Here is a 10,432-nt window from a genome sequence, read left to right as displayed (position 1 = left end):
GAAGAATTACCTTCATATAAACAGGTTTCATAATTGAGTGCCTCAACCATATTTTCCAGATTGCAGTTCCCATATTTTTAAAGTCGAAGTATGCTTATTCAGGAAAAATATGATTTTGAGTCGAAAAATAAAGTATGTTATTCAGAGGAAGTATATTTTTTAGTCAAGAAAAAAGTATGTTTTTTCAGACAAAATACGTTTTTTAGTCGAAAAAAATATGTTTATATAAATCAAAGTACGTTTTGGTGCTGATAAAAGGTAAATTTGTTCATTAAAATTACGTTTTTCAGTCGAAAAAAGGTCTGTTTCTTCAAAGAAATTACGTTTTTGTGTAGAAAAAACTTATATATATTCAGGGAAAGTAAGTTTTAGCATCGAAAAAAAGTATGTTTTTTTTTTTCAGAAAAACAAAATTTTCTTTTAGTCTGATTTCGCAACTTAAAATATCATTGTTATGAGGGTATTTTTATCGACCTTGTAAATAAAGCGCCGCAATCCGGAAAATGATCGCCAAAAGTTTAGGCAGGAGAACAGTTCAAAATTTTGGTCACTTTCGTGATTACAAGACCATCCAACTAGTTCTTACTTTAGGTGGTCCGAGGTTTATTTTTATTTCTTAATAGCTTGAAATTAATTTTTACTTAGTTTAATTTTATAGTGAAGCAGTTGGAAAACATGCATTACTCAGATTCTGCACTATAGGAAAATAAAATGTACAGGACCAGACATGCCACAATGCCTGTCATGACACATTCTATTGATAAAATTCATCTAACAGAAAAGTGGCATAACACGACATGTGGCTAAAAATTCCTTTTCATTAATGATGGTGAAGGCGAAGAAAGATTTCTGATATATATAAAAGCAATAATATCTAAATATTGCAGAATTAAAAGAAAATTATCTGAGGCCAATATTTTTTCATAAAGATGTTCAGTAAGTTCTTATAACTTTCGCTCTTTACTTTGCCTATAGAGGATTTTTAAACAGTTTTTTTTTTCTCCCTATCATTTGCTAATTTGTCAAGAATATAATTTTACATTTTATTTTATATTCTTGAATTACTTCAGATTCTTGTATTATTATAATTTTGCATTAATGTCTCAAATAACTGTGTATGTGAAGAAAAACAAAAACTTAATAAACCATTATCGAGGAAGGCGAGATTTAAAATGCTATAAGAACTTTCTTGATTCTGATAGGTTGATAGGTAAAAAGTGAAGGAACTGCCTAAAAGTCTGGATTTTGATGCTTTTAATTCTTTTCTCCTAAATCCTCAAATTTTGATAATATTCTCACCCCCCCGATTCAATGTCAATTTAAGCCCATCAAAGCACTACTCTGTTTTTCTTTTGTTTTATTTTTCACGATTTTTTTAGAATGAAAATGTTGATTGAAATTGTATGGATTGACTCTTTTGATTTTTCTGAATGAAATTCAGTCGCATAATAGATAAAAATTTAAAATTTACATTAACTAATTAAGTTTTAAAATAAACTTGGCGAGTGTGCACAATTTAGTACTTAAATTTTTTTCTATTATAAATATTTTAGAAATAGATAAGTAGATAGCGCTTCATGTTGAAACGAAATAAGTTAAAGGCAGGAAGAAGGAAATGGCGCCATCTAGTTTGCAAAATTGTTGTAGTTTGTTTAATTTTATAACAATATCCAAATTATAAATACTTTTATAAAAAAAAAGTTTAAATATTTAAACAGTTATAAAAAGTATTTAACGTGTTGTTTCAAAAATAACAAAACGCGAAGAGCGTAATAAAATATTTTCCTCACCAGATAAGGTATGTTCACAGTTTTATAAGAACGATATTAGGGGGAAAACACTTAAAATATGCTTTTGCACTGACAGTATATTTTATCTCAATCATTTTAATAAAAATTCATTAAAAAAAATTTTCTAGTAAATTTCCTTAGCAAATATAACTCACAATAAATTTGATAACTCAAAACATTATAATTTTAGAAATGTAGTGGAACTAGTTTAGCAAAGAACAATTAAACAGTTACATAGATTTTCAGCTTTTAATTTTCTAAAAAAAAATTATTGTATTTACCTCTTAACTATTTTTGTTTTTTTACATTATATTTATATTTCTCTTTTTTTTAATATTAATTGAGAAAAAGTACTTTTAAAATGTTATAATTTTTTGCATACTTAAATAGCAAAAAGTGTGAAAGATATGTTTAACTGTATTTACTGTAAAATACATTCTTGCTTTCTTTATTAATAAAAAAATAAATAAATAAATATTTTTTCTGAATTCTACCATCTGGTGTCTCATGTATTCAACTTAAAATAAAACAGCAAATGAAAAAAAATTTTTAAATAAGAAATAAGAAGTTACGTTACACAAAATAAAACAGCAAATGAAAAAAAAATTTTAAAATTTTTTTTTAAATAAGAAATAAGAAGTTACGTTACACAAAATTTTATAAGAATTAAATGCTTAATATTTTTTTTACTTATATTTTTCTAATAACATTATACTAAATCCTTAAAATTTATCAAAATAATATACACTTTATATTATTTACAATTTTCCTATTTTATTTATGTTGGTGTTTAAGTTCTGATATAAAGAACATTCCATGAAAATAAAATATGATAACAATAGAAAGTATATTTCTTTTATTTTTTTCATGTTTTTGCTCTGTGGTTGGTCCGCATGTTTCCATGGAATCATTTTATATTATTTCAAATAGGACTTGATTGCAATGATTGCCTATTATCAGCATTCTGAAAAAAAAAAATATAATAATAATAATAATAAGTAAATAAAAAAATAAATAAATACAATAAAAAAAAACATGCATACATACATTTTTTTATGCTGGTTGAATAGGCTTTCAAACAGGCATTAATTTAAAATATTTCAAACTGGCATTGATTCAAATTAAGTTAAATAATTTAATTTATAAAAGATTTTTCATTTAATTTATTTTTTTTGTTTAAGATTTTTTCTTTTAATTATAATTTCTAAAGTTTTTTTCTCCAATTTTTTATTATTTTATAGTATATGAGAACAAACAACTAGGGTGTAAGTTTTTTTCTTTTTTCTCTTCTTTCTTTTAAGTGCTCATAATAAACTCTTCGAAAGTAAGTTAGTAAATAAATAAATAAAATGAAATTTAAAAAAAAAAGAAAGAAAGCATTGGCTAGTGACGTACAAAACGTAACAAATATCGAATGCAGACAAAACATTAAAAAAAATACTTCAAAATGTTTAAAAAAATTCTTGTCAAAATCAATTGAATAATTAACTTAAAAAGAAATGCCGAGGCCTATTATGCTACGAAAGTCTAACTGTGTCTGAAAAAAACTGAACCTGTTAAAAATTTAACTATAAAACCAGATTGATACAGATGGTGAGTTGATACTTGATTCATACTATTGGCTGCATTATAGGAGGTAAAAGTGAAGTATGAGATTTAAAAAAATTAATCATTAAATTCGCATAAATATTCAATATCAAATGTGACAAAAATTCTTTATATTATAAGACCAAAAGAACAATAAGAATTATTTCAACCAAAAATACTAAGCAAAAAATAAGTAATTAAAAATAAAAATTTACAAAAAATTAAGAAATAAAAAAAATATATCTTTAATGTGTTTTGACTCTAAGTTTAAAAATAAATATACGAATAAATAAACGCCAACTGAACAAATTACAATAAAACTTCCTCCCCAAAGAAATGCAGAAATGTATTATTTCAACAAAGCAACAATATTCAATTAAAAGAACAAACCTCTTCTTAACTTCAGATAACTCAAAAAGAAAATTGATTTTACTATGTTAAAACGGTGAAGGAGGAATTATGGAAAACTGATTTAATTATTCACAGTTGCCGACAACAATGGAAAACGGTGTCAGACTTCTATGATTTTATATTATATATATGTAATAACAGGGCTACATCCCTGTTATCAGTGTTGTATTTAGCTTGAAATAATGCAGTCGTAAGCCATCAGACGTTCTAAACAGGTTTATTTAAATGTAGGCTGGTATTGATAACAGTTCACATCCACACTCCCTNAAGCAACTAAATGTACAACCTCTGATTTTAACGTCCTGCTTAACAATGATATTATTAAGGACAATACTAACTATAGCCCTGTCACAGCTTTTTTGAGCTCTGACTGTATAATATCAAAATATTTTAAAACATAAACAACACAAACACACACAAATCATAACACCAGGATGTGGCAAACCCGGGGAAGGAGTAACCGAACTGGGTGAGCCACATACCAGCTAATTTACACAATGAGCAACCCGTTACGAGCGATAATCACCGGGACGGCCGGGTTGCTGTGCTAGCAGAGGAACACTAACTAAACATACTTATGTATATATAATAATATTATGTATATATATATATTATGTAAATATTTAAACATTGCTGCCTTTATGAATGTTTTTTTCTAAGCAATAAATCATTTTTTCAGTGTCTTTGACAGACAGCGGATTATTTTGGTGAATAAAACGAGAAGCTCTTCATATTTTTTGTAATTTTAAACTCATCCCAAAAATCAAAGTAACGCGCAATTTAAATATCGGAGTGAAACAATGTTTATAAAAGTTATTAAAATATTTTAGTTTAACCAAGATTAAATAGAAATTAAAATAATCAAATTTTGCGTTACACGCTAAGGAAAACCACGAAAATGTTTTTCAGATTGCTTTGCGGTAATAGGATTTCAACTAAATGTTCATCCTTATCTCAATGAAATTATTTTTTATAAGCAACCATTTTTTATTATTAATCGGGCCTAGCCGTTGTGGCTCAGAAGATCAGGAGTCTCCTTGAGGTCAGGCTAACCGTGGGAGGTTTTCGTGGTTTACCTCTCCATGTAACGCAAATGCTGGTTACTTTAATCAAGAAGTCCTCCATGGAGGCAAATTTCTCTCAATACTTGAAACAGGACACTCCTTGTCTTCTGGATTGGATTTAAAATTGCATTTACGGAGTTCAGCATCAGTAGGAGTAAACACAAAATTAAGTCAGCTGTTCGACGACGGTTATAAAATTATGAAACAGATAATGTATCAACTTGCTGAATATAAACGAAAAGCTCTTCTTTTTAACTCAACCAGTAAAACAAAATAAGCCACAATTTAAGTATCGAAATACAATTATATACTTATGAAGGCTATAAAAATGACCTATTTTAAATAAAATAAAATTATCAAATTTTGCGTTACATGATAAAGAAAACTACAAAAATGTCTTTCAGATTGCTTTTATCGGTAATAGGTATTCCAGGCAAATATTCTTAATCTAAAAGAAGTTATTTTTAAATAATCAATTTTTTTCTCATCCTTGATAGATGGTTTATCATCTTTGTGAATATAAGGAAACGTCCATATTATTTTTAATTCAACCCAGAAATCAAAATGACTCATAAGTTACTTGGAGTACAATCATAATCATTAAAGTTATAAGAATAACTTATTTCAATTAAGACTAAATAAAAATAATCAAATTTTGCATTACATGCAAGGCACACTTTGCGTTGTGAAACACTTTTCTTATATTTTTAATTTTTAACACGACCCAGAAATCAAAGTAACTTGCAGTTTAAGTATCAGAATAATATCATATTTATAAAAGCTATTGTAATAACCTATATATTATTTAAAATTAAATTAAATTTTAGACAAATCAAATGTTGCGTTACATACAAAAGAAAACCACGAAAAAGTCTTTTAGATTGCTGAACGGTAATAGGATTCTAGCTAAATATTCATTATCGCAATGAAATTATTTTTTAACCATTAATTAACTTTTAGCATCCTTGACAGACAATCTGCCATTTTAGCGAATGTTGTGAGACACTTTTCTTATAATTCTAACTTTTAAAAGGATTCAAAAATCAAAGTAACTTGCAATTTAAGTATCAGAGTAATATCATATTTATAAAAGCTATTGCAGTAACCTATATATTATTACCTATATATAACCAAAATGTTAACCTATATATAATAGGATTTCCTCTCAATGTTTATTATAGCAATGAAATTATTTTTTAATAATCAATATTTTCTTTTATCATCCTTGATATATAGCCTATCATCTTAGTAAATGCTGTGATATGCTCTTCTTATTTTTTGTACGCAACGCAGATATCAAAATAACTTGTAATTGAAATAGAGGAGTAAAATCACATTTTGAAAGACTTTTTGAATGAAAATAATTAGAATTTCCATTACGTACAAATGAAAACCAGGAAAACGCTTTTTACAAACTAATTGAACGCTAACAAATAATAATGAGATTATATCTCAGCAATTATTATTATCATTTTCCAATTTCTTGTGCTTTATATGAAATTTAATGTTTTGGGCAGCTCAGATTGCGCACTAAAATGTTCCTTATTTTATTTTATTTATTTATTTTTTGTAAATACATAAATTGTGTTTTTTTTAAATTTTATAAGTATATAAGTTATTATAAGTATTTGAATTTCAGACTGATGTAAAGAATTAATTTTTAAGAACATATTAGGTTTTTTTTTTTAAATTTTAAAGTTTACAAATCTCTCAAAAATTCGGAAAAAAAAAATGTGTTATAAAATTTGCGAATTTCCGATTTTTCTGCAAAGAGACAGAATGTTATGAATTATTACAACTTATAAAAATCAAATAAAAAAAGGAACAAATTACAATAAAGAAACACCACAACTCACTAGAGGTTGTGGATATTGAGTAAAACTAGTTATTAGACCAGTGCTATCAATACTAGTCACAACTCATCTAGTATTTCGATTTTTGGTTTCGATTTGTCGAGCATGCCCAGCTAATTCGTGTGTAAGAGGGACGGTGTAGTTTACAAACATATCACTGGCGAGATTTTTTACAAAAATCAATCTTATGTTAACCCATGTACTTGTGTTCGATGTCAGTATACCTACATCAGGAGTTCCTTTCATTCTGTTGGGGTGGGGGTAAAGACCACAGGTGGTATGTTCGGTGAAACACCCCCGGAACCAAAACTTCAGTTATAAATAATAAATGAGTTAGAATTTAAAAAAAATAATGCAATGGGGTTTCAGACTTTTCAAGGACCCTATCAGAACTCGGGGCCCTGGGCCACCCTTAAAAACGGCTCTGTCCTAAATAAATATATTAACGCTTTGTTAATAGTAAATAAATGGAATTAACAGTTTATGCAACTAATACTAGGATTTATTCATTCCTATTTCGATAAGTACATAAATACAAAGTTCAATTTACTTTATATTTTCTATGGAACAATTCCCAAATCCTTCATCAGGTGTGAAAGTATTTCAAATACAAGGGATGGATTCTTCTCAATATATTCAGACCAATCACAGGATTTAGAGATTTCATTGAAATGTTTTACTACGAAATCAACTGCATTGTCTCTGAGAAGCTTGAGATTCAATAGATCAGATAAATACAGAATTTCGCATGCATTTTCCAAAGACAGAGCTGATAGAGCAAACCTAGAACATGTATCTATTAAAGAAAGAACTTGATACTTATCGGCAATTATCAGCAATCCTAAAGCACTTTCGTCATCAATAATATCTACTGATCCTGTATACAAGAATTCCAGGAAAGATTTCAATGTCTTGGAATCAACGTCTGAGATTTCCACGACATTAGATTCATTTTCGAGCATGTCCTTGTGGTGGAACATGGCGCGAAACACAGGTGATCGCGCTGAGAGAAGAAATTTATGCGCAGGTAAACTCATGTTCTCAGCTTTTAGCTCCACATCAGAATGTTCCTGGTCTGCAAACATTTTTACGAGATCGCCTCTCATAGTTAGAACATTACTCAACTTCATTGAGCTAGGATCGTTTATGCTGACGATATCAGATAGTACATTACCATTGGGTGCGGAAAACTCGCAAAACAAAGCAACACAATTCACTTGGTTATTTTTATCATTTATAATCGTTCTTCTGGCGATAAAAGAAGGAAGCACCCATACGTCATTTTTGTAATTAGAAGGGAACAAATGTTGGACATTTTGCCATAAAATCTTTTCTCCTTCATGGTTTAAAAATGATATTTTGCCGTTTAAAAGTCTAGTTGAGGATGACTCACCTTTTAATTTACGTACTCTTAATTCTATAAAGCCATTTGGAGCATCAGTCGCAGATATTTCGTACAATGATGTTTCTGACAAAGAAAATATTCGATCCATTAAAAAAGATTTACTTTCGGGTAAGTTTATTTGCCAAATAAAACTGGCTCTATCCACCTCTATTTTAGTTCGGGCTACACTGCTTGGTCGTTCCTGCATGGTGTACATCTGGCACTGGATGGTTAAGATGTCCTTGTTCCAGGTCAAACTGTCTTTAGCTATCTGCCCACATTGAAAAGCTTGCCAATCAGAGCACTTTCTTTTAAATACTCTCTTAAACCTGAAAGAACTACAACCTTTAGTGTGTATTATATTGCCACTTTCACCAATTAGTTGAAATATGAAAGCAATTGATACTTCCTCATCAGCCGCATCAATGTCATTTCTGTGCAAATAACAAAACAAAATGTCTTCATCTGGTTCTTTTGTTTTAAGTGGAGGTATAAGTGTCATGTACCATTTGCTTCCGCCAAAATTTGCAGGAGTAAAAACTGGACTTTTGGGACATTTATTCCAGCTTTCATAATAGCAAGAAGAATAATTTTCAATTTCCCATCGGAAAAAATAACTTATCCGTTCAGCCATCACTAACTACTTCTTAAAGAACCAATTTGAAGAGCTACAATTATTAATCCACACAATATTCAACAAATTCTGCGGCAAGTGACTCCAAGAAATGTAGGGAGTAAGAAATGAAACATGTATAGTGAGAAAAACAGACCAAGCGAACTACTCGGTTCTGACCACCCTCTTTGACAAATACCAGATTTTAGGGAACAATACGAAAAATAGATAAGAAGAGATATGTTTCTGGGAGTAATGGGGGATCCTTTTAACAATCAAGTTTAACAGGTGGAAGGTCAAGGAAGGTGACATGAATGATGTTGTAGATTAGAATATAGATATCCAAAGATAATTTTCAAGAAGAGTAACAATTTAAAAAAGGAAGAATGAAAAGTAAGAGCAATAATGCAGATTTGGTGAGTCTCAAATATTACTAATAAACACGGACACCCGCAGACAGAGTCAATATGAAAGCTAGATTTTTAAGGTCAAATAAGTAATATATATATATATTTTTTTTTTTAAATTGAAAAAAAAAATTTAAGTTCCATTGGTCGGGAATTATTCAAACGATTTCGTCCAAATGTTGCATTTTGGCATATAAATATATTTGCCATTGCTTTAAAATGATGTAAAAAATTGTATACCTTGCAATTTATAATTTTTTTCGACTATTATTCATTTTTGTAAATAATTGTCTTTGGATAAACCAATTTTCTTATTGCGTATAAAAAAATTTCAACTAGCTTAAAAGTTCCTGGAGATAAAAATAAATAAAGATATCGTTCGCTCTCCTGGCCAAACTTTTGGGATCATATATACTCCAGATTGCGGCTCCTTATTTTAGAACACAATCTGAGTTTTTTTTCTTTTTGCATGATTTTTTTTTGCATTTTTGGGTTAGTGAATTTTACAATTATGTTCAAAACCATTTCAAGTCGCTCAAAAAAATTCTCGAGATATAGCAAAATACGCAAAAGGAAAATTAACATATAGGGGTTCATTCCATACCTTTTTCCTGAACAAAATTGTTCCACCCAATTTCCCAGATTGTGTCTGCGTCTGCTCCTATATCTTAACAGTCAGAAATCTGAATTTGTAAAAAATAAATAAAAAGGCATGTTTATTCAGAGAAAGTACGTTTTTGTGTCCGATTTCGTAGCTTAAAATATCGTATGCACTTATTAATTAGCATATTCGAGGTCAGACCTTGAAACCTTTAAGATTGTCCTAGAAAGTGAAGTTCCGCTCATTAGATCAAAAGTTATTTATGGCGGTTTGTTTTATTATTTGCCAGTTCAAAATTTTGGTCACTTTCGTGATTACAGACCAACCAGTTCTTACTTTAGATCAGGGTTTGCTAAACTTTTTTGATCATCGACCCCTACATAATTTTTCGAAATCTCCATCGACCCCCTATAAAAGTAATTTACTGTTAATTAAAATAAAACTCTGTTAGATACTGTGTTTGTACATTTATTTTATGATTTTGAACGTTTATTAAAGTAATAGTACATAGTAGAACAATAGTTTTATGAAAAATATATTAATGTTGAAATATAAATACCTTAATATTTATGAAATAATAAGTAATTATAAGTAAGTAGAAATAATAAGTAAAGTAACTATGGATTTATTGCTTCTTAATCAATAACATGGGTGTGCCTGGTGCTTTTTTTTTTTTTTTTTTTTTTTTTTTTTTTTTTTTTTTTTTTTTTTTTTTTTTTTTT

General features: G+C 28.5%; 1 protein-coding gene across 1 annotated transcript; it reads right to left on the bottom strand.

Annotated features, from left to right (window-relative positions):
* Nucleotides 1-2,565: 2,565 nt before the first annotated feature.
* Nucleotides 2,566-8,897, bottom strand: LOC122270093 (speckle-type POZ protein-like). Its single transcript, XM_043046206.2, has 2 exons — nt 7,256-8,897; nt 2,566-2,754 (listed from the first exon to the last, which is right to left on the bottom strand). Exon 1 carries the CDS (start codon nt 8,721-8,723, stop codon nt 7,266-7,268), a length of 1,458 nt encoding a protein of 485 aa, XP_042902140.1. The 5' UTR covers nt 8,724-8,897; the 3' UTR covers nt 2,566-2,754; nt 7,256-7,265.
* Nucleotides 8,898-10,432: the final 1,535 nt, after the last annotated feature.

Source organism: Parasteatoda tepidariorum, chromosome 2 (assembly GCF_043381705.1).
Source record: "Parasteatoda tepidariorum isolate YZ-2023 chromosome 2, CAS_Ptep_4.0, whole genome shotgun sequence".
NCBI classification, from domain to species: domain Eukaryota; kingdom Metazoa; phylum Arthropoda; class Arachnida; order Araneae; family Theridiidae; genus Parasteatoda; species Parasteatoda tepidariorum.
Note: the sequence above shows the minus strand (reverse complement) of the source record. Positions and strands in the feature narration are given on the sequence as shown.

Bases quoted from the DNA above. Each gene is read 5' to 3' on its own strand.
- LOC122270093 (XM_043046206.2), bottom strand. From the start codon at position 8,723: ATGGCTGAACGGATAAGTTATTTTTTCCGATGGGAAATTGAAAATTAT.